This window comes from Poeciliopsis prolifica, unplaced genomic scaffold (assembly GCF_027474105.1).
Source record: "Poeciliopsis prolifica strain line A6 unplaced genomic scaffold, Auburn_PproV2 SCAFFOLD017, whole genome shotgun sequence".
Taxonomy (NCBI): Eukaryota; Metazoa; Chordata; class Actinopteri; order Cyprinodontiformes; family Poeciliidae; genus Poeciliopsis; species Poeciliopsis prolifica.
The window spans coordinates 2,042,954-2,067,666 of record NW_026562392.1 but is presented as its reverse complement, the minus strand read 5'-3'; the positions used below and the strand labels follow the sequence as shown (position 1 = coordinate 2,067,666).

Here is a 24,713-nt window from a genome sequence, read left to right as displayed (position 1 = left end):
GTGATTTTTAAAGGAAGGTTCTGTTGATAGGAGGTATTGATACTGTAAATCAATGGTGTTGAACTTCACCTGATTTTTATTTTGGGCCACATCAAGATCATGAATGTCCTCAGAGCCGTTTGTATCAGAATGTACTGATAACAGAAACGTTTCATTAACTGATGAAATTATTACATCTTTCTCTGGATTCAAAGAACACTCCTAAAATGTTCATCTTTAACATTCTTTCACATTGATGTAAAATGGATTTGATTTGATATTTAAGCATGCAGCTGTTATTTTAAAGTTCTAGATTTGGCACATGTGCTGCAGATAATCCACGTCCAGCAGAGGCTCAGACCGAAGCAGACCTATGCCAACTTAACATTAATCCACCTTCCAAGGCTTATTTGAATGTTATTTTAATAAACTTGAGACTGTTGTTAACTTTATGTATTCTTGATGTCAGAGTTCACTTGATCAGGCCCTCTGTCCCCCTGCAGGGCGACGGCGTCCGGGAGCGTTTATCAGAGCAGCAGTATCAGCGGCTGGTGGATTATGTGAGCCGAGCCTCCCAGTTCGTCTCTCCGTCTGCCGCCTCTCTGCAGCTCCAGCCTCCGGTCACCCTTGCAGAACCTCCACCCTCTGTCACCAAGTGCTACTGCTACCTGGTGGATCCTGTGTTTGCCCAGGTGTTTGTTAGTAAGTTCACTATTGTGAAGAGCAAAGCTCTACGCGTCGGATTCCACTGATAGCTCTTCAAATCTGATTTATGCGCCACATTTAACGTTTGCCTTAAAACCCTTTTCACTCTGTGCTTATTTCCTAACAGTTACCATGTGAATTAATCCTTTTTTTATGTAACTGGTCACTCATGCCTTAGAGGTAAAGTTTTAGGAGTAATATTTTCTTACAGAAACATGGATCTGTAAAAATCCTTTTGTTAATGTGAGCTCTAACGTTTCAGTGAGCTTGCAGCGTTGAGAACACTACAGCAGAGTTTCATCAAGTTAGTCTGAAAAAACCTCAGTGTCAGTCAGAAATATTCAAGCACTTTGATGTTTCATTCGTTCTGAAACTGTTTGGAGTTCTTCAGGCTCTGTGTTGACGTTCTGTGAATTATCCCATGCCAATGTAAAGTGCAATATTTATACATGTTGATAGACTCTAGAGATACCAGCTGTTGACCAAAAGCTTTACAATGATGTAACATACTTGTTTAAAAATAAAAACAGTGTTATTTGTACCTTGTGTTCATGCCAAACCCTGCTGATGCAAACACGTTGCCTTTTTTATGGTGTCACTGAGATCTCTATGAAATGTAATCATTTGAAACTTAGAAACTCTTAATAAAAACAAAAATGTAACTCACATGAAGTATTCTTTTATTTTTAGTGCAGCTAAAAAGGTTGCATTGAAACCGTGGACATCTCTACTTTCACAATCAGCAGGCCCCATAAGGCTTAGGCCTGAATAAGAAATATTTTTTAAATATCATACGTCTTCAACTTCTTATAATCAATGTATCAGTTACTCTCTCAGCCGTCTCTCCTGCTCAGATAGCAGGGATGTTCCTCCTGGACCCAAGGTTGGGACATGTTTTCACACGTCCTGTAGTGAGACAGGAAAACTCGTTACATAAAATGGCTTCAAGTGTGTCGTCAATTCATTAACTTACTGGTCGTTCTCGTGACGTTCCTGGTGAAGCCACGCGATGAGCTTTCCTTACTGCTGAGTGACAGGATGCTGGAGTCTGAGAAGAAGAGAGTTAGTGGTCAAAATCTTTTTTTTATTACACAGACTTAAATGTATTGAATTACAAATGTGATAACTGCACCAGTACAACACACTGAAACGCATCAAGAGCTTCACAAGCTTATCAGACATGGAAAAAGAACAACTTTAATCTGTTCAGTGGGTGCAATAAGGAGTAGAATACCAATGGAAAAATAAATAATGCATGATGTCACTCAAAGGGCACAAAGTATATAATTAGACAGAACAGATCAGCCCTCATTGATGGGGACATTGTCACTGATACCCCAGCTTGAATTTTTTTTGGGAGCGATGCAGATATCAGATCAGTACATCTCTACTTTTAGGGGAAACTAACTTAACTGGCAATGAATTGGAAAAGTGATTGTTTGCTTTTCTGTTTTTACAACTTCATATAACACTTGAATAGTAAATGTTTCTGCAAACCTGAGTCTGTGGAGACAGAATTCTCAAGTGAACTGAGCACGTCATCCCCCTCTTTCTGCTGCTCTTCCATGTACTTGGAGTATGACCACAGCAGCTGAAAGGAAATGTCAAGATTTAACGAGGTTCCATTACTGGACTGAACTCTTTCGATTAAGCTTGTGGTTGAGGCCGACAAACTTTCTCTGCAGTATTCGTTTCACAATGCTCACTGCTGTGCAGGTTTCCCTGAATTCAGACTTCATTTCATACACCAGCAGTTTTGATAGCTTGCTGCCCTGTGACATACAGGTCAGATTATTACACAACTGGATCTCAACACCAAACCCTCACCGAGTTACCCTCACAACTATCCGTCTGAGTCATCACCTTCAGGAGTCTACTGCAGGAAATCGATGTCCGACTAAATGATGATAATGGTTGTCTGACCATGCCAACATTAAATCTGTCAATATTTTTTTGTCCACCTTGAGAATATTATTTGGGACTAGTCATTTCATATGTAGGTATTTTCCAACAAAGAGCTGGACAGGCTTCAGTGTCTAAAACACAGCTAAAATGAAGCTTTACTAACCTAAAATGGAAAATACTTCACATTTTTGACAACTTTCAACAGAGTGAACATAGAGCTCATCTCAAAGCTGCAGTATAACTTTCAAAAACATATTTTCCATATGTCACTATTGTGACATTATGAGGCGGATAATCCAAAAGCTAATTATGGAAAGAAAACTTAATAATTTTCATGGTAGAACTGGCTAAGCTAATAAGCTTAGCCACCACTGCAGTTGTGCAGCAGCAAAGAGCAAGTAGGAGGGGTGATTGACAGCAAGACCCTCCTCCTGGTTCTGATTGGTTGTTTCTGACTGTGGTTTATTTGTGTAGATAGTTCTGGGAGTGGTGGGCAAAGGCAGAGGAGCTCAGTTTTTACAGATGATAAACTTTATAATTGTAAACTTTTTAAAATAAAAAATACATATTGCAGGTTTAATGCAAGGTTTATTCATCGTTTTGGGGAAGAACATAAGATTTTAAAGAGCATACTTTGGATATGTCAGTGAGGATTCTATCCTCCCTCTGTGTGGAACGGTAGAAGCTTTTCGCACCTAGATTATTTTTAGTTTTATGGCTGAAGAAAGAAAATATGTGGAAAAAATCTGAAGTTGTGAACTGAACTCCTCTCTGACCCATCCTGCAATAAGTAACTGAAAGAACATGTGTATTTAATTTACATGATTGTAACATTTTGGCAGGTGATGTACTTACATGGAATCAGGATTTATTAAAGAGAAATATAGTTATGACCAAAATTATATCCAGGCAATTTATTTTTATGTATTTTAATTTTATGGCTGTAAAAATTTTAAAAAGTAATGAGTGAGTAATTTTTCCAAATTCAACTTTCAGTATTTGGCACAATCACTGTGGGGTTTTCAGTTGTGCAATAGCAGCACAATTAATGAGCAAAAAAAAAAAAAAAAGTGACCCCTGAGAGTTCAAAGTGACCACAGTTATAAACATTGCCTAACATTGCCATTTTAAAGATATATATATATATATATATATATATATATATATATATATATATATATATATATATATATATGTCTATAGGTATATATATATATATATATATTCAGACAGACTGCTTTTACACCTGTCAGTCAAAACGTGCTTGTTTAACCTCTTGCCCCTTAAATTAATCTAAGTTCTGGAACCGATGGCTGCCATTAAAGGAGCTTTACTTCAGTAATTGATGCATTCTTCCATTTCAAATAGAAGTGTGTTCAAAGTGCTTTCACTTTTCACTTGGGCTGCCATGCTTTAGTGAAGTAAGAATAACAATGCTTTTTTTGCAAAAACACACAAAGTTTCTGCTTTAAGAGCAGATAAGAGTTTCTCACTGGTTCTGCATGAGTCATGAATGAGCTGGGGAAGATCTGGAACTCGAGTTGGAAGCTCGTGCCGTGTTGGAAACTCGTGCCGTGTTGGAAACTCGGGCCGTGTTGGAAGCTCGGGCCGTGTTGGATACTCGCGCCGGGTTGGAAGCTTGCACGTTGAAAGCTGAATCTGCGTTGGAAGCTGAAGCTGTGGCGTGACTTCACTCTAGGTCTGTCTTTTTGATCCGCCTCGCTACCATCGTGGTCATCCTTCTCCGCAGCGAGAGTAAAGGTCGACTCTCGTTTCTCCTGTAACAGTTAGTCATACAGGTCTAAAATGAGTTCAGATTTTAATCTTGCAGTACAATATAGTTTCTTATAACTTCTTAAACTTTGTTTGTTTGTTTGTTTGGGTCCACCATTGTTCTTCTTTCAGCTTCCTCCTCCTCCAGCCGTTTCTGTTTCCGTATTCTGGCCCTGTGTTTGGATCTCTTCTCCCGCAGCAGGGGAATGAGCTCCGCTTTGGAGAGTTTCTTCCTGAGCCCTTGAAACTTGGGCCAAAGCTTCAGCAGTTCACCGAACACAGCTATCTAAATAAGCAGAGAAGCATGAAGAATAATAAATTTTGGTTTTATTAACTGTTCTCACACACACATGGGTGTTTCTTCCCATATTAGGACTTTGCATTAACATCTGTTCTTTTTAGTAACTACATGACAGCCTAAACAGAACACTTACCAGCATATTCCTAATCTAGGGCAGGACAATAAATTGCAATAGACACGTGATCAATATCAATGGATAATAATACATTTGATAGAATGTTCAATAATTTCACTGAACTCCAATGTAGGCAGAGGAAAGACATTAGCCGCTCAGTCTCAGCCAGCGAAGCTACATGATGGCATTGAAGAATTGACTCTTTCTTTGGTTACCGAGCAACAACCAGCTTAGTGACTTGCGTTGCAGCAGATTCAGGTTTCGCCACCGTGACTCATAAGAAACAACGGCATGGATTGAAAACACCGGATGAAACAAGAAAGGTATTGCCACCGGTTTGGCAGCATTTCAGATATATCAAACAAAAAATCAATAACACAAGCAAACAGCCAAAAAAATTGTCTGGGGTTTTTCAACAGTTTTAAGGTCATTTTGATGTGCTGAATCCAAAACTCATATTGGTTTTGCTCAGTCAGGTTAACTTTCTGAACTGTGGAGCAACAAGAGCATCAAAGTGTGTGACTTGTTTCACCAGACGGATCGGTTTCCTGAGAATCTGGGATCAATGAGTGATGAGAAGGAGGAGAGATTCCAGCAGGACAGAAAAAAGATGAAGACGTAATGTTCCATTCACATAAACTTAACCTTACAAGTGTTTATTCACTTTAGAGAAATCCAGGTTTGTGACAATTAATAAAACAATTTGTTTCTCCTGAGCCCTTTTTTGGATGAGAAATATTAACAGAAATATATTGATGATATCACAAAAACGTAATCAATATCGTCAGAAGATCAAATTTCTCCAAATCGAATTGGAATACAAACCTGACCTGACGGAGAAAAATGGACATCATTTTTGGATTCAGCGCTGCAAAATATTCCTAATTCAGTTGAAAAAAACAGACAACGTCCAAAAAATATTATTTTTGGCTGAAAAGGAATACCGGGTGTTGAACTGGGTGTTGGCCTCTATTATTTCCATATGTTAATGCACGCATCTCCAAATTATTGTAACTTTTGACATTTTTTAACACAAAAACTCAGTGGGCTGCTAGAGGACTGTGCTAGAGGCCCTACATCAGGGGAAATCCCTGAAACAATTATATTGTGATAAGCTTTCACCTATATTGTCCAACCTTATCCTAAACAAAACTAATTTCACACCGTACCTCTCACCCTAAACAAGGGGGTCCACCACATTAGTACTGGGTTCTGGCCCCTATAAGACCCATCGGTCTTCAGAAGGTTGGTAAATATGCCAGAGAAGGTCCTAAATAGAAAAGCTAAACAAGTAAACACACAGAGCCAGTACCTGTGCCTCTCTGAAGATATAAGGGCCGAGCTCACGACGCCTTTCCATAATACGGCGAGCCTGATCATGAGAAATGTTGATCTGCACCGATGGTGGTACGGAAGAGTTGATGAAACAGCTAATGATTGTGGAGATTTTCTGCTGGATGATGGTCAGACTGCTGTGCGAATGGCAGAGGTCCTGTATTCAGAGAAAAATAACGAGTGTAATGCTACAAGATTTCTCACACACACACACACAGAGGGAAAAATGTAATATTTCTGAAGGTATGAGGACTGTGCAGCCGCCAGCAAAGAAGCTTCTGGATATTCACCTTGTATCTCTGTACCTCCACCCAGAAGCGCACATCATTTTCCAGCAAGTTTCCTTTCACAGACACATAGTCCTGGAAAAGCTGGCAGGTGGACGGGTTGAGAAGAGCTCTCCGAAACAGAAGGATATCTCTGGAGGTACTCGTCATTGAACCCTCCAGATGAAAACAGGGAGCTATTATGTTAATCAGTTCAACAGGTAATAGATAAAACATCTTATTTGCCAGTGAAAACATAATATAGGGACAATTATGTAGTCAGCTAAAGCCCTTTTCTTTATAGGGAGGGTATTATGTATCTTCCTGGCACATAGTACCATTCTATAGCACAATTAAGTAACAACATTAACTTCAGTTGTTATAAAAATAAAGCATAAATCAAATCTGACTTCACAGAAATTTTACTTTATAATTTAACACCTTGAAATTGGGTCTCTGTTTCTTTAAAAAAAAAAAAAAACTCCTGCTCTTTCTGACACTCAGCCTACAGGAAGTAATCACAAAATAGCTCTATTAACTCTACGTTTTTACCAGTGTTGCAATGAGAAGTAGCTCGTATATTGAGCTCTGCAGATGTGCAGTTCCACCACATATCTGGTGTTGCTAATCTGAAGGACTAGCGGCTGCAATACCCTCGTATACCCCTGCTAAACGAAGGGGAGCAGCTCTCCTTCGTATAGCGGGGGAGGGCTGCTATAGAAGGAAGAAGCTCAGAAGCTTGGAAACTGCAGAACCGAGGAGGAGCTGCACCTCGAAGCCAGAGCTCGGTCCAGCCAGGCAGTTTGTACAGCTGAATGGAGATTAAAGGATTTCTCAAACATGCATGAAAGAATCTAAAGCAGCACTCCAGGTAGGTTTTCATTTCCCTGTATGAGGGAATAACATTATAACATGACGTAAAGCTCAAAAGTCAACTTTACATAAGACCGCCCTTTTAATTATTCTGTCACATGAAAGTTCAGCTAATATTTAAATCTGTTTGAAAAAGACACGAGTTAAAGTTAAATTAGCTGAGCAAACATCCTAACGTCTAATGTAGCAGCCGAAACAATGCAAGAAAGAGCTTAAAGCCAAATATTCCCTGAAAATCCCTGATGCCTGGTGAAGAAGAAATCCCTCATTTCTCTCTGTTCTTGAAGGGCTTCTTCTCACCTTCCTTGCTCTGAGCCGGTTCAGCAGTATGGCTCTATCTTCTGATTGCATCTGTCACACAGAAACAAAGGCAAAGAGTCAGGAATCAAGACCTCGAGGAGATGCCTCACACACGTCCCTGTGATGCTGTCTCTCCCTGTCGCTAGAACTGAATCCCTCTCTCCTTTGTCTTCGGTCTTGTTTGTTCTTTCCAATCCTCCCCCTCTGACCTTTTCTCCTCATTTCACCTCTTAAACATCTTTTCCACTCTTCCATGCATCTCACTTTCCAGGCTGTAATGTTGAACTGCATCTACCTTTCAGTATCTAATGAGAAGATCGGTGTCACTAAACCCTGTAAACTTGATAACATAATGAGGCAGGGCAGCAGAATCTGCGGTTTATGCGTTTCCACTTGAAGAAGGAATCTAAGAGAGCGACAAGCCAGTAAAGGCGTTCAGTGGCCGATCCTATAACCTTACTGTGTGTGTGCGTGTGTGTGTGTGAGCACATCCATTATACAGACTTTAAACATGATACACATCACAACTGCGGCTGAAATATTTAATGCACTTATTGGCGAATTAAAAGAGATCCAATTACAATTTGGTTCTAGTTTAATGAGTCTATTCAGTCCATTCTCAGCATATCATTGAAACATTTAACAAGATCACAGTGCCTTGAAAAAAACAGAAACTTCACACCTCTGAATTTTTTCACATACTGTCAGATCACAACCAGAAACTGATATTTTTATTTCAGGCACTATGACTTGGTAAAACAAGTTTACCACCACTCTCCTGCTGTACAATTATGCACTGCTTTGTGTTACTGTGCCCTCGTATGTCAGGGGGGCACACTACTATTATTTCATATTGAGCAAACCTCAATATTATATATATTGAGGTTTGTGGTTATATTTGAAATATATTGAAAAATGAGTTTGAAAAATGAGCAGGAAAACATTTTTGCTTTGCAGTAAAAGGGTCTGGATTTTATATTTTGTGTTTGATAGAAAAAAAAAATTCAATTCCATGACACCATTTACTAAACAGATTCAAATACAAAACAAAACTGTTGGAAAAGCAAATAATATTAAGTCTCCAAATACTGTTTATATGCATGTTAAACCTAGAAACCTCATCACTAGCTGCCATATCAATCTAACTAAGGGTTTTTGGGGTGACAGTTCAGGGGTTAAACTTTGTCCAGCTTGCTAAAGTTCCTCTAAAACTTGTGTGCTGTAAATTTCTACACTAAAGGTAGCAGGATGCCACCCAGTGGTGGATAGGAAAATGAATGTAAGACTGATGCAAGGTGCCTAAACCTGTTTTCTAGCATTGCAAGCTTTTTTTTTAAATTATTTTTTAAATCAGCAATTATTTCTTGTCAGAAATGTTGGTGTCAAGCGTGAGGGATCAAGATGTTTACCTTTTCCTTTTCCTTTGCTTTCTGTCGCTCCATGAACTCTTTTGTGCAGAGGAACAAAGGTATCCATCTGTCATCAAGGTAACGCCTGATTATATCCTGGATTACAACCACAACCAGATTTGGGAGGATTTCTGACCGCAGCCTCTCCTCTCCACCTGCTTTCTCTAAAACCTACACAACCAGGAGACATAACAGAGAAGGAGGGGGAAAAGAATGCTTATCATAGTTTGTTTAAAGCGACATTAAAAAAAAAACACAAAGCAAGTAAATGCACAGGCAAATGAAACCCAACAGTGAACCTCTCCCCTTCTCATCTCTTCCTGTGCTCTGCATTATTCCCACAAACTCTTCCCTTAATCTTCTATCTTTTTTCGGTCCTCATGTGCTGATTTCTTCTTTTCTTACATCTCCTTTATTCTGTTTTTCTTTTTTATTTGGAGTGCACACAGCCCTGCTTGCTCTCATTCACTCTGGTAAGTCTTTTGAAATGAGAACCAGTTGCAGAGAGGGAATCACGAGATGAAAGAGGGGCATTATGTGACTGGATGACTGAGCGACTGAGCGAGTGAAGGGCCAAAGCAGTAAAGCTGTCACACTCTCTGCATTGCACACACAGAAGAGAACCAACAGTGAGACATAAGAACAGCTGCCAGTGCCAACCCCCAAAGAGTCAGAAGCACTAGAACTGGCTTTCTAATTTAAAAGCAATTTTAATAATTGTTTTGAAGGCATTTATAGGATGACGCTGACAAATCACAAACATCTTGCCCCACAGTTTAGATCATGTCAACACAAGCTGTTGTTTTCGTTCAATAAATCGGAGTAAGTGCTGTGTGAATGAAGTCAGTCTGATCTCGGAGCGTGATTTTGAGCTCATGTAACAGACTTTGAACTAAAATTTAGATCAGGCCTAAAAAATCCAACCTGACCCAAGCAATTAGGCGTTTTGTCAAAGCCTGATCTGACCTGACTAATTCACTTCAATTAGGGGCTCAGAGTCTGAAGTAACCCTGACATGTAATTTTAATTAAGATCTAACTGCTTACAGTTTTTAGACCACCATTTAAGTAGCAGTGTAACATCTGGGATGTGGAGGTTGATGGGATCCTGCACTTGTTACCATCTGGAGAATTTCTGCACTGCAATCAATTTGTGCAAATTGATTACATATAGATTATCACAACTTTATATCAAACATTTTGGTTTGGCTTTCTCCGTGTTGCAACCTTATCAAACTCTTTCCAGAAGTCGAAGGCTGACCCAACCATCAAACCAAAAAGTCTGGCCTGACCCTGCCCGAATTTCAGTTTGTTCCGGGTTGGGCCATAAATCCAAAGTCTACCTACAACAGCTGGGAGGGAAATCTAGAAATGATCCGAGAGTCTAGAAATCCAATCTGAGATGGATTTAAACTTATAATCATTGTTTCTGAAGTTGAATAAAAAACATTTAATTCTCAGGAGGTTGTTTATTGCCAATTCTCCAGCAGCACCCAGGATCGCAGAGGAAAAAAAAGTTGAAGCTGCAGCAGCCTTTATTGTAAAAAATTTGTGGATTTTTAGTCAGATTAAATTAAATGATACATACTGTTTGCTGTTGTTCTTTTGTGGCAGGGCTGTCAGGACCAAAGAAGTAGTTTTCACTCAGGTACTTTTTAACAATCACAGTTGTCTTCTCCATTCTGAAGGTCTTGTTGGTCTTAGAAATTGTCTTGTACCGCTCTAGGTCCAACCAGCACATCAAATGAATGCTGCACAGGAGCAAAAAAAAGTTAAACCATTGAATAAATTTCATCTTTCTGTATATACCACCTCTCTGCTTGGTACTACTACCTCTTACCTGGCTTCATTTTCTTCCAAGAAAGTCATTAAGTGTCCGATCTCTTCAGGATGACGAAGTAAAGTCGGTAGACGATAACCTTGAAAATTTGTAGGCACTTTGGACCACAGACCAAGGTGTCGGGGAGTCTTTGAGGAAGGAAATGGCTCGACGGATATAGGAATATTCATGGACTTCCACCGCTTCCACTGAAGAGACACAAGAAAAAATAAGACACAGAAGGGAAGAACACCATTAAATGGGTACGCTTAAGTCCGTTTATCTGTGAGGATGGTTGCTGTGTGGCACAGCAAAGGATATTCAGCTTTGTTCCAAAGGAAACAGGTGAAGATTGTTCCAGGTACATCCATTCTGTCTGTTCCATTCAAGGCTTCTTTCACAGTTTTCAAATCAAAACTCCATCTTTTTAACTTTTAGAGTCCTCAGTGCTTAAATTCAGTTTTAAGGTAAAAATACAAATGTTTACCATGAAAACAAATGGTTAGCAGATGGCTGTATAAAAAAGTGGATGGACAGACAAACTAATTATGGGTATATCTTTTACACTAAAGAACAGTCTGACTTAGGGCTGGACAATAAATCAGAAATAGGTGTTGTGATAAACACAAGATAAATATCAATGATCTGATAGAACATTCAGTATTCATTGTATAGAATATTAACTGAACTCTGATCCATAATCGCAAAGCATTCAGATTACAGATGTACGCAGAGGAAAGGCTTTAGCTGCTCAAACTCTCATGACAAGCTAAGCAAAAGTAGCAGCATCAGCAAACTCACTCACTCACTCTTTGGTTATCTAGCAACAACCTGTTGAGTAACTAGCTCAGTTGTTGTTTAAGGTTTCGCCATTGTGCCTCATAACTGCTTAAAAATAACAAACTAATGGCAAAGAATGAAAACTGTGGATAAATGAGGAAAGGTCATGGCACCAATTCGGTAGTATTTCAGATATTTAAAACAAAAAACTAATCAATAATTATTGAGTTATTGATATTGACCAATATGAAATGCTTATATTGTAATACGTTTCTCAGTGTGTTTATTACCTTTTTGACCTGTTGCCTGCTGATCCGTCTCTGCTGGTGCTTTAATTCCTTGCAGATCCTCAGGAGTTCTCTGTACTCTGGACTGTAGAAGCTCCGCTGCTCATCGTGCACGGGCACCTGGATGCAGATAATAACTCTTTAGCTGCCTGATTAAACATTTGCAGGTAACGGATCTTTAAATATGGATCCAGGATAGGATTTTCTGAATATTAAACAGGACATTATCGTTATTTTACTTTTTCTGATGTTTTTAAATGCGCTTAAATCAAAAAGCCTTCACAGTACCGTTATGCCAGTGTGTTTATGTTCATTGCAAACTTCAAATGTGTTTTATTTGGATTTTATGTGATGTGTACAATTGAAAAAAAAAAAGATTATGATTACAAATGAAAATCAGAAAGAAAGGGTGCCATGTATTGACATTTAGGCCACCTGAGTCAACACTTTTTAAACCCACCTTTGATTGCAATTACAAGAGCAAGGATGCTCTTCCTCAGTCCCTGATCTTTTAAATAATCCAAAAACATATGGCTGTCTCCAGGCATTAAACTTCATCATTTTGTGCCACATCATGCTGGTTTGTCACATTCTCAAAAAATATGTTAAAGCTTAGATTTGTATTGCAAAAATGTGGAAAAGTTGAAAGTGTGTGAATATTTTACCAGGCACTGCAACACTACCAAACACTGACCAGAAAGTAAGATTAAACTACAGCTACAAACAATTAGAAATGCATTGATCTGATATTTATGTCGACATAGGTCCTGACATTATTTTTATCCACAACAATCTCCACTGTTTATGTTGTTCTGCACCTGCAGAAATGACTCATTGTCCCCCTGGTTCAGTTGTGTCCACGGCTCCAGAAGGATGTCCAGTGCATGTTCCTCCACCCTATCAAACAGCTCCTCAAAAGCAGGCTTCAGTTTGTTGTACACCTCTCTTCTGATTTCGGTCTTAACATTTAAGCTCCTTCTGGCAAAGCTGGAGATATATGTGGAATAAAGGACCTGGGAAGGAGGAGAGATGAGAAAATCTTTTCAAGTAAGAAACTTTTTTTTTTTTGCAAAACCACAATCACTTTCATCATCACCATTGCTCTCTGCTTTTACAATACCACTTTCGCTCATCAGAGCTGCCACCACACCAAATAAATGTCACTCATTTAACCCTCCTGGCTATGGCACTAAGGAAACAACATTAAATGTCATCCCTCTGGTGAATTAAAAAAAGTCAGCATCCCACTGTGATGTGTTCTGGACCGAAACATTCTTCTCTTGTCCTTGGTCCCAACATGGTCGAGCACAATAGCTCTAGGTGACTAAACTGGCACAAAGAACTGTGGGTGGAAGTCATTTGTTTTTATGAGAAATTCAATTTCTCCACCTAAAGCAGGCGTAGTAAGAGAACACAGTTCAGAATGGTGGAGGTCAGGAGACACAAATGAATGGAATGTATCAATATATTGGCATAACAGGGATAGCAATGATGCTTCTGTGTAAATGTAAAAGGGAGGAAGCAAGAGCACCTCATGGACCTCAACAATTTTACATTTCTCTTCTGGTTGATGGCTTAGAATACATTGAAAAACATTCTCTGAACATTTGATTGATTGTAGTATGTGGCCATAAAGATAGGACAGGTACTGCAGGTACTGACCTGTGCCTCTCTCTGCACAATATGGGGGTCCATTTGCTCCTGTTGGAACAGTTCATGGTAGTGCTGCAGGTCTGTCCAGAAGTAAACTGCGTTTACCCACAGCTAAAACCACACACAGAGAGTCATTAGCATATTTACTTCACCCATATGAATCAGCAAATACCTACCATAATATCATCAATGTAAAATGGAATTTTTAAACTTTTTTAGATTTTGGGCATAAAAAAAGTCACAAAAGGCAGTATCCATATGGTCAGAAATTCTTTGGGTGAAAACAAATGACTGGACTATCATTACACTGTACCCTTTCGATCAGATTAAAAGTCTGTGGATGTGTTGGAATCAAACAGAGATGCAATTAAAAAATGGAAACAATAATTTTTTTGGCATATCGTCCTTATCTATAATTGTTAGGATGATATTCTTTTCAAAACAATAAACCCTCAATTCCTTTTTACCTTTTACCAAAGACATACAACAAAGTGAAAGGGAAATACTTTAGGGACAGTACAGTACAGGACAGAACAACCAAAACACATCAGATAATAACCCATCACAGCCACTGATGAATGTTCGATAGATCCTATTCAACAAATCTTATTTGCAAACAAATCAAAGCAGCTGGTGACCTAAATATTAGGAAATATGAACATTATTACTTTATATCTCCCCACCACCATTGCTAACGGAGCAAAAATGTTTGAAATGCCAAAGATATGCATTACAATTTGTAATAAATCTACTCTCCGTAAAACAAAATGATTTAAAATAGCCAAGTTGTCTGGACTACTTAGTCAAGAGAAGATTGTTAATCCAAGCCATAGTCTAAAGCAGTAACAATTTCAAAAACTGTAAAAACTATTATCTTTAATTAGATTTAAAAACTATTTTCAAAAAAGATTTTTCTTTCCGAAAATATCAATTAAAAAAAAAAAAACGACTTGAAAAGAGTGATTTTATTCAAAGCCAAAGTAACATTAAGATCAGAAGTCTCTTCCTAACACGATTTAAATCTTCAATTTATTGTTGCCTTGTAATCTGATCTTTGTAAAGATAAAATATTTTGAGCAAAAAATTAAGGTGTTCAAAGGGGCTCAGAGTTGTACTTCATATACCAGAGTAGTAGTGAATTGCCTTTGTGATGTCATATCAAATATCCACAGTACAACTGTTTAGCAGAACCTTTCAGATTTTTGTTTGTACCTTGTTTCCAGATTGTTCACAGTAGTGTGTGAAGTACAGCCCAGTCTGGAACTCAATAAACAGAGACGTCATCATGGATTTCACTCTTCTTTCGAATTGTGTCTCACATTTGGCAGACATCTTAGGAAATATATACACCACAGTATAAGCTACTTTATAAAATTGTAGGCTAAGATCTTAAAAAAAAAAGAAAAGCAGACAGCTTTAGGAGCCAGGGTGTCCAAAGTGAAGCCCCAATGTAATGTGAATTTGACCCACCAGTGCAGGTGGACCATGAAGATGAAGACTATTAGGGCAAAACGAAGAGCCACAAATTGTCAGACACAATACAAAGTATTCATCTTTTAATAAGGTTCTTTGCTTTTTCTTCACTTTCTTGATAGAATATAGAACCAATAGGCCTGTCATTCAGCAAATTTTGTTGGATGATAAATAATCCCAAATGTTATTGTGATAAACAATAATATTGCTGTTTTGAGCCCATTTTCAAGTCTCAAAACCTGAAAATGATCAAAAGATCAACTTTAAATTCTAGTGAACATTTAACACTGAAAACTGCAGATTCTTTTAAAGAACAGCAAAAGCAATACATACAATTAATTATGAAGTCTCTTTAGACAAAATTGTTCTTCAAAAAATGAGATAGTTGAGACCAAAGCAGCAGATTGAACTTTTGTCATCCAGTTTTTGGTAGAAAAAGAAAGAGAGAAGAGAAAAATGATAAATCATGCAAATGGAAATTATTGAGCTTGTTTTAATTTATGCAACTAACCGATTCACTCCTCATTGCGAGAAGTCTAAGGACCACATCTGTCCATTGACTTATGCTATATATGCTGCTCATATATCTGCTTTTAATGACATTAAAATATTTTCAAATAAAGACTGACGAACTCATGTTTTTATTACTGAGAATTTACTGAAATTCTTTTTTTTTTCAGTTAAGTCCTAAATACATGAATAAAGTAGTTGCATTTCTTTCCAAAAGGAAAACATATAAAAGTCTTTTGAAGTTTTGGCTCTATAATGATTTACACCTTCCTTTCCTACAGAAAAAAATCTGACAGTTGTCTGTATTTAATTAAAATATTTCTTGCTTACTTCATTGCTGAGTAAGGGAAAAAAATTGTCAAAACTTTTTGTGATTTTAGTGTTTAAACTATTTTTATTTTTCGGCCCAGATGTACTCTTGAGCTGAGTTTTGTAACATGGCTTTGGTCCATGTTTTAAAAGATTTGAACACCCCTGGCTCAGAATAAGCATCCAGTGAAATGACATGAGGCCTACCTGAGTCATAGCAGAATGATGGAATGGGGACAGATACTCTTCAGAGCGACTGCCAGGCTGTCTCCAACACGTCTTCATCCAGTACCGAGGTAACCTGCAGGACAGATGGATGAAGTGTGCATGTTAACTGGCTGTCCGCTATAGATAAAGACTCTGTTAAATGTGAATATAAATCTAAACTGTGGACCACACCAGTAGCTGAGTAGAGGCTCAGTTAGTAGTTCAAGAACCGAGAACAATTTCTCCTCTGTCCAGCAGGGGGAGTTCGACAGCCCCAACTTTGCAAGCAGCTCCACATGCAAACAACAAGGACTGCTGTTCCTCAGGTAGCAGTTCCTCAACAGAACTAAATATCTGGGACAGATGATACATTCACTTTTTACATTACATGAGACAAGATGCTTGAATCAGATAAAAATACAAATGTTTACCTTTTTTTTCGTTCTTCCGTATGCAACGCCATCAGTGTCTGAACATCTATCCACAGATTTAGAAGCTTCTCTCCTGACGTTCCTCGCAAAAACTGTTTGAACTCATCCAAGCCCGCCCTATTCTTATCAGCACTGGAGACTTGCCAGCACAAAACAGGACTCTTATCCTCTGCTGAGATGTCTCTACTATTCTTTGCTCTGTTCAGTGGTGTTGATTTCTTCCTCTCCAGTGTTGCTTCATCTTTATTTGCTTGCTGTTGGTCATCTGTTCTGGAGAGGTCTGGCTGGCTGAGGCTCTCAGAGGTTTCGGCCTGTTTTTCTCCCTCCAACATGTTCACAGCATCTTTAAGCACCTGATTAACCACTTTCCTAGCAAAGTACTCTGGCTGTTCTTCAGCAGTGAGGTTGTCTGACAGAAAACAAATTTAATCTTAAATTAAATAAATACATGACATTTTTAACTTAACAGTATTCGAACTAAAAATCTACCTGGTTCCGGTGATGTACTCTCCAGAGAATCTGAAGAATATTCTTCAGAAGAGGAGGGATCAAGCAATTTTGAGGTTTCAGGACTGCTAGTGTCTGTTTCATCTGACCAGTTTTTCAAATAGCTCCAAAGGGGTGGCTTCCACTGAAACAGCAGCTTGGCAAGTCTGGAAGAAATCAACCGTCACAAAATCTTAAATCACATGTTTGGTTGCTTAATTTAGAAACCAACTGAGTGTTGCCATATTTACTACTGCTTTTACTGGGTAGAAATTTGATTTAATCACTTTTCTGAACTCAAACAATAGACACAGAAATATTATTTTTTGTTCAAAACCATCATAACATTGCCTCTCTGATATTTCTAGAATAGGCTAGAATTGCAAAAATATGATGGTGTATTAGGGGTAATGTGTGTATATATACATAATTATTATTTTTATATGATATATATATATATATATATTTATTTATTTTTTTTTTTCCCAACTCAGAAATGTTGACTTTTTAAAATTTCAGTTTACAAAGTGAAAAATTTTGAGATCTCCAAAATTTTCCAGAAAAATGTACTTGAAACTTAAATGTCAATTTTTTTTTTTTTGATGTGATTAATTTCAAAGTTTTTTCTAGCAACTTTTGCAACTCAGAAACTTGGAAGTTTTTTTTTTTTTTTTGGGAAATAAATATAAGAACTTTTGAGTTTTTGGAAGAAATGTATTATTCTATCTAAACAAAAACAGGGAGGAGAGATTTTTTTTTTTATCACTTTCTTTAAAGTCAGAGCTTTACGATCACCCAGGTTACTACAGAAGTGACCAAAACAAATCATTGAGGAGTGGCCATCATAAATGCCTGATCTACCCTGTATCTAATTTCTTTTTTTTAAATGGTGGTCTTTATAGTGCATGTGAAGCTGTACCTGTATTCATGGTAGCTATCGCTCTGCAGGAAGAAGGGCAGTCTTTTTTCCTTAATCCACTGAAAACCTTCTTTTCTGTTGAGGCACTGCAAAGACACATCACTCAAATCACATTGAAAAATGTAATCTATACGTGAGCTGTTTTCCCTTCACAAGTTCTTACAGTGACAGCGAAACAGATGTCCGGTATAGGTGGCATTTTGGAAAATATGTCTGGGTCATCAGAAAGCATTAATGATTTATAGATTTTCAGGGTAGCTCTGATCTGTTTGGCGACAATGTCAGCTTTTTCAGTCACCACCTCAAAAAGTCCAGATTGCTGGTTGTATACCAAAGCTTCTGAGAAAGACTGAAAATACAGGGCATTAGAAAGGTTTAAGCTTTTTTTGTATGAAGATATCTGTATATTGTGTCTACATTACCGGCAGACTTAAGAACTCATTGAAGTAGTAAACCAGTAGGTCATCAGAGGCCAGAGAGCTCTCCTGTAAAAAGACAAAACAACTCAGCAACAGATAACTCTGCTAAACATAAGCTATAGCTCTTTGAAAAATGTGAATGTTTACTCACAAAGTTTTCAGCAGTAAGAAGGGGGGTTTCTTAAAATGGAAAGAAAAAGGTCTAATTTACAAGTGTGCAGTGCATTACAAATGTTCGAGAATGTTGAAAGTATAAGCTTTTACTCTTACCAGCTGAAGTAACTCCACACATTGTTCATCTTAGAAATTCAGAGGCATCTTCTAGATTTTCTAAAGACAAGCAAAGCAGTCGCTTTTAAACTGGTGGTGTAGTGTAATTGCAAACAGTCCAGGTTGCTATGGACTCATTTTCAACACAAGGACGACTGTAAAAGATTAACGAGAAAACAGAACTGAAGTTATTTCTGCAAAGTTGCGTCAATTGTTAATGGTCAAAGGTGGAAAAAAATAAATAAAAGCCCCATTAACTTTAAACAAAATCACTTTAATGTTACTCATTTGTATATAGCAAAAGAAAAATTTAAACGGCATTGTTGCAGTTCACATTTTCAAGCATTAGATGGCACCAAACCACAATGAACCAATTTGAACAAACCATGTAACAAACAAATGAGAAATGAGGCATTTTTAGAAAAACAATACAATTTATTATAAAATGTAACCTGGACACACACATGTGCATTTTTAAAACCTGACTACTTTAAACTTACAAAAAAAAAAAAAAAACAAAGTACATCAGAACCCAATTTCATAGTTAAAAATCTGTGCTGAAAGAAAAGTGCTGAAGTAAAGACTTTCAGTAGCGCAGACATCATTTAGAAACTTGCTGTAAAAAGTTGGGGTAATCATTTGCAATTTAAAATTGTCCACATGACAAACTGGAGTAAAGATTTAATTACAGTCTTCGAACATTTCTCTTGCTTTGAGCACTTCCTGGAAGCAGCTTGTCCTTTTTGCGACGGCCCGCTGACTGACTGCCGCATTCTCTGGATCCATGGAAAGCACACAAGCAGGATACGCAAAACTGAAAGCCACAGTCGACTCTGCTACACACACCTTCCCCTTTCACCGAGTGACACTTTGCGGGATGCTGACATCTAGGGCAAGGCTTGAGGCACTCGTCATGGAAGAGGGTTTTGGCAACCTGGGAGAAAGTTAAATGAAATTATTGCTAAAGGTTTTATGGTGCATTTAAAATTTGCCTTTTACTAGGTTATTCACAACTCACCTCCAGAAATTTGTCCCGTTTGGTGCTGCTGCCTGTGTTTAAAGTGCCGTGCTGTGGCGTGGCCAATGTGTTTGACGACTGGGGGGTGGAGTAGCTAGAGGTTCTGGATTGGGCCTGAATATTCTTTAAGGCTGACCTCTTTGGCAGAGCTGATCTGGTCTCCCCCTCAGAGATTTGGAGAACAGCCACACCATACTGTAACACCAAAAAAAAAGAATTCTTAGCCATCATGAGAAACATGCCAACACTGATCTTGCTCATGCATTCAAGTGTTTTTGATTGAAACGATGAACATTCCAACCAATGAATCATGTCAAAATGACAATTGCTCCTAGTTTGAACCACTGCACTGGTAGATGTAAAAAACACTTATGTTTGCAGAGCAGTACCTGAAGATCATCAAGTTCACTCAAGTGAATTTTTCTCCTTAGGTTAGCTTGGTGGTCCTGCTCGATAATTTCATTCCAACTTCTGCAAACTAGACCACACCTGTCAAATAAAGACCAATAATTCTAAAGATCTGCTCAATTGGGACATAATTCTATGCAAAAATAGCTCAAAAACTAATATAGTGAAAAAAATGTCATATTTTGTCACTCATTACACAGAGTGAAATGTTTTAAGCCTTTGATGAATTAGGTTGCATCAGAAATTAGGAACAGAATATTTTAAACATCTGCATTGTTTGGTGTCTCATCTTTTTCTTGACAATGCTCCATATATTCTCTATGGGGTTAAAAATGAGGCCAGTTTCCTGGCCAATCAAGAACAGTACCACCATGGTCACTGAAGCAGCTTTTGGAACCTGTGGCAGTGTGGGCTGGTACAGAGTCCTGCTGGAAAATGAAATCAACATCTTCATAAAGTTGTGAGCAGAAGGAAGTATGAGGGGCTCTAAAACATTTTTAGTAGATGGCTGCAGGACTTTACAAAACACAGTTGACCAGAAGTTTACTCTGGACTTCAAACAATGTGAATACGGTTCCTCTCCAATCTTCTCCAAACTGCGCAACCCTGATTTCCAAGCGAAATGCAGAGTATACTTTCATCTGAAATGAGGATTTTAGATCTTTGAACAACAGCCCAGTTCTTACGACATCTCTAGATCAGGAGTGGCTTGATACATAATGTGATATTTGCAGCCAAAGTGTAGGATTCGTCTGGATGTAGTTGAGTCAGCCTCAGGCCAATACTTGTGAAGCCCCACCAAATTCTTGAATGGGTTTTGCGTGACAGCAGGTGGCTCTTGCTCGTGAACCTTTTCTTACCACTGAATATGCTACCATTTTTTTTCTCATTTCCCAATTTTCTGAAATACTGCACTTTAGGTTTTCATCTGTAAGCCACAATCATCAAAATTATAATAAATAAAAGGCTTTAAATATTTCACACCGTGACATACATTTCTGAAATGAGTGACCAAAATATTGAACTTGTTCTGCTTTGATTTTTTGTACTTTAAATCAGACTTGACTGAGAAATGATTAGGTTGAATTTACAAAATATCTGACGAATTTGCGACTGTGAATTGAATTACTTGAATAAAAATATACACATCACCTGTACAGACATTCTGAGTTCAGCTTGCTGAATACATTAGCCAAGATGTGCCTCAGATTCCTCTTCTTCAACTCCGTCAGTATATCCAGCTTCCTCAGGCCCATCTTTCTGCCAATCAGCCCTGCCAAAGGCATACTGGTCCTGAGCATCCCTGCAATCTTTGCTAGTGCTGCTGTGAATTTCAACTCTTCCTTCAGACTTGGACTTTGACCTGCAGACTTCTGAAACTTGTACTGGCACATAGCGTGAACTAGCTGCAAGGCTGGAGTCAGAGATAGATTGACCGGGGTTGTTCTAAGAGGAGTCATGGAATGATGAGCAGATTCTGCATTTGTGGATGAAGGGTCTCCCAATGGGGTGTGAGGGTCATGTTTTCCAAAAACAAGGCTATTAAAACATCCAGCAGACATTGTGCTGCAAGGGGTGGCATCAGCAAAAACATCATCAGTAGAATGGCTGCTACATTTAGAAGGATCTTCATGTTTTCTATTTGCTGGGTCTTCCTCGGACTGAGAACCACCTTCTTTAAGAGTGGAAAGCCGGTGGTGACGATGCAAACGGGAGCGCCTCTTCACATCAGTTAGAGTTGGAGTTCGACCAGTTCCCTTTGAAGCAGAAATGAGAAGCTCCTGGAATGAGCCATCGTGGTCTGAGGAGTCTTGTGATTTATCAAGCGTTAAGGAACTGAAGCCACTGTCCTCATACACCGATCTGTTTCAAGGTTAGAAGGATGGTAAGATTAACATGTTTTCAAATTCAATTCTCTAAACATTTACAGCAAGTGACTAAATAAAATTCCTACCCTTTTCATAAAAAACAGCAGATTAAGGGCAGTAAGGAACTTAAAACTGTAGCAATGTGAGATCACTCCAGCCCCTACTCCAATAAGAATAGAGGTATGCTCTCTAGCCCTTAAAAAAGTATTCTTAATCAGATCTAGAAGCAAAAATCCTATCTGAGGGCTCAAAATATTAAAATAATATCAAGTTATCTTTTCTTTTTTTTCTCCCCCCCCCCTCACTCCTTGACTTGCACAAATAATTGAACACTAGACCTCTGGCTTTAAACATAGATACTGTCTATAGCACCTTTATGTAAAGTTCTTCATACAGAGGCACAAACCTAAGAGTTTATGCTAATAACGCACAAACTAATTTTGTGGAGCAGATCCACTGTAAATGGGAACAAAATTTAGAGTCCATTGACCACACCAGAGTGAAAAAGAACGTAAAGGAAACAAGCTAAAAAATAAATAGGAACATTTAAATACCTTCTCCAACTCAAATTGTGAATCCAGTCATTCACAGTTTTGTTATTGCTCTCATTAAACTGCTGAAGCAGCAACTCCATTTTAAATCCATTCGGAGTCCTCCATTTAATTTTTAAGGCAAAATGTAAACTAACGTGTTGGTCTGATAGAACAGAGCCTACACTTGTTTATATATAAATGTTAGGAGATTCAAAAGTCTCACTTTTTCAACAAAAGGAAATGGGAAAGATTTCTTGCTTCTTCAAAAAAAACATTTTCAGAGTTTAAGAGTGAACTTTATTCACTTAAAGAGATTTTTACATCTAGACATTAGACATATAAGTGCTTAGGATGCCATATTATGGAGTGATCAAACAGAAAATAGAGAACTGATAAAAAATAAAGTGGAGAATACAGTAATATTTAGTTACTCAGTAATTTGATATTTTGGAATTTAATAGCATGACAATGATACGTTTTGCCAGTCAATATTTTATACTGCCTCCTTTTATATAGATGAGGTAAAAGAAATTAATAAGAGGAAATGGTAATAAAAGAAACGCAAACTTACCTGATGTTTAGAGGCGTTTGGGTAAACAATGGGGTGTTGAAAACACTGGTGCTGTCACACAAAACGCTTTCACTGTTTACTGGCGATGGAAAGTTTTCTTTTGTTAAGAGAGGGAACAAACTGTCGCTTGGAGTATCTACATCAAGTTGACAAGATGAAATGTTCCCCCTGAAATCTGATTCAATGATTGAAACGCTTCCGTCAAAGGACGAGAAGAGGCAAGTGTTGAGTTTGCCGTCTTCACAGGTGGACGTCCGGACCTGCGTGAAGAGGAGCCGCCGTTTTCTGCCAGACATAGCCAGATCGTGGCCCATGTTTAAACTCCTGGTGGCTCCACCAGAGGTAACATCTAGAGAGTCAAATGATTCACTGAGCCAGTGTTCAGATCTCCTACTCAAAGAGTCTTCAGCATTTGTAGTAATTGGTGATTCTGTGCTGTCATTTTTGACTACGGTGGGTTTGGATGTTAGACGTTTGTGGCACAGAATAGAACCCCTTCTGTTTAGTTTAGGAGTTTCACACCAGTTCACTACAGATGCTGCTTCTCTGGTGTATTTGTCCAACACCCTAACGAATTCTCTGCTCTGTTCCTCAGGGGTGACATGAAGCCTGAGGTTCTCTTTAGGAGTTTCAATTAGTTCCAATGTGGACAACGAGCCAGAGCGGTCAACTCCGGTGATGCTCGCTGGGCTCTGGAACCAACCCAAGAGTCCGCTGTCAGAGCAGTCTTCATTATTATGCTGGCCTTTGTAGCTTTGTGGGTTGATATTTGACTTAGGAGTACACTGCATTGCCCTCAGTTTTCCACACAAGGACTCCATGAGAAAGGTTGTCAAGTGACCTGAAGATGAAAAAGTAAACAGCTAAAATGTTGACACTAGATGTGTCGACTGGTTAATATACAAGCCAAATTTTAGCTGGAAAGTTGATTACTATACATTTTTCATGGGAAAAGTCCATATAGTTTGTAGTGAATTTTCAGAGTGTAAATCCATTCAGTTTGAAATGATCCTCTTTAAATACTGTTCTTTTGCCATACTTCTCGGGATAGAAACACACGTTGAAGCCAAATTAAAATTCCACACATTTCCAGATAACGTAAGAACCCCGGCTTTAGCATGTCTGCGTCAAGACGCCTGGCATTTCTGAGGGAAAGAACGAGATGAACGTCGTCCCAGACTTCAGCTTTCAGTTGCTAAAGGCAGTCAGTCATCTGGTACGTCTCTAAGGTCCAGCTGTCTAATTAGCGTTGCTATGAGACCTTGGTGCCGCCCATATAAATCCTCGGTCGCGAGATCTGATGCCGCTACAAACACAGCTGTAACCGCCAAACCGAAGTCTGTTGTATGTCGGCTTTTAGTTACAATATATATGTAAAATTAACAAGAAAACCTTTTTTTTTTTTTTTTACAGGACACTGTGAAAGCCGCTCAGCTGCGCCAGACATAAAAGTCAGACTAATTAGCATGTCCCAAACACACCTGAGCAAAGACAAAACGAACTAGTACAGCAAAAACGTAGCTGTAGAGTTCTCCCAAGTTGAGACGCACTTGTTAAAAAAAAAAACTATTTATTTCAGTTAAACGTGAAACTTACCCTGTAAAAGAACTGAGCTGCTACGAAGGCCGTGTTATTACCTCAGGTTCAGTTCCAGGCCACGGCTTCCACGCCTTTTTGCTGCTACATATTCATCAACACGCGCACACACTCACACACACACACGGCCATCGCTTTCAAATTTGGAGCCTTACGTGATGCGTCACGTGCTTCCGATCAGTTCAGCTGCTCTTCC

General features: G+C 38.5%; 3 protein-coding genes across 6 annotated transcripts in view; 1 reads left to right on the top strand and 2 right to left on the bottom strand.

Annotated features, from left to right (window-relative positions):
* LOC129367556 (intermembrane lipid transfer protein VPS13B-like) overlaps positions 1-1,350 on the top strand; it is a 291,895-nt gene extending 290,545 nt beyond the window's left edge. For both annotated transcript variants that reach the window (XM_055042090.1, XM_055042091.1), the window contains exon 68: positions 483-1,350. In XM_055042090.1, coding sequence (XP_054898065.1) covers positions 483-731 — 249 coding nt within the window. In that variant the 3' untranslated portion in view covers positions 732-1,350. The remainder of the gene's footprint in view (positions 1-482) is intronic.
* Positions 1,348-24,707, bottom strand: LOC129367557 (regulator of G-protein signaling 22). Of its 3 annotated transcripts, none has more exons than XM_055042093.1 (25): positions 24,518-24,707; positions 18,524-18,583; positions 18,405-18,433; positions 18,257-18,319; positions 17,998-18,183; positions 17,835-17,920; positions 16,919-17,082; positions 16,430-16,838; positions 16,191-16,352; positions 15,999-16,092; positions 14,712-14,831; positions 13,509-13,610; positions 12,665-12,859; positions 11,850-11,966; positions 10,801-10,988; positions 10,549-10,711; positions 8,962-9,132; positions 7,553-7,603; positions 6,404-6,556; positions 6,091-6,270; positions 4,478-4,648; positions 4,083-4,367; positions 2,182-2,275; positions 1,658-1,732; positions 1,348-1,590 (listed from the first exon to the last, which is right to left on the bottom strand). In XM_055042093.1, exons 2-25 carry the CDS (start codon positions 18,543-18,545, stop codon positions 1,535-1,537), a joined length of 3,336 nt encoding a protein of 1,111 aa, XP_054898068.1. In that variant the 5' UTR covers positions 18,546-18,583; positions 24,518-24,707; the 3' UTR covers positions 1,348-1,534. The 3 variants fall into 3 exon arrangements, with proteins under 3 accessions (XP_054898068.1, XP_054898069.1, XP_054898070.1); XM_055042094.1 differs by having other exon boundaries at positions 24,559-24,707; XM_055042095.1 differs by lacking the exon at positions 24,518-24,707 and adding an exon at positions 19,370-19,418.
* On the bottom strand, positions 19,061-24,113 carry fbxo43 (F-box protein 43). The gene is made up of 6 exons (XM_055042100.1): positions 23,860-24,113; positions 22,922-23,762; positions 21,102-21,812; positions 19,931-20,030; positions 19,542-19,736; positions 19,061-19,457 (listed from the first exon to the last, which is right to left on the bottom strand). Exons 1-6 carry the CDS (start codon positions 23,879-23,881, stop codon positions 19,209-19,211), a joined length of 2,118 nt encoding a protein of 705 aa, XP_054898075.1. The 5' UTR covers positions 23,882-24,113; the 3' UTR covers positions 19,061-19,208.
* Positions 24,708-24,713: the final 6 nt, after the last annotated feature.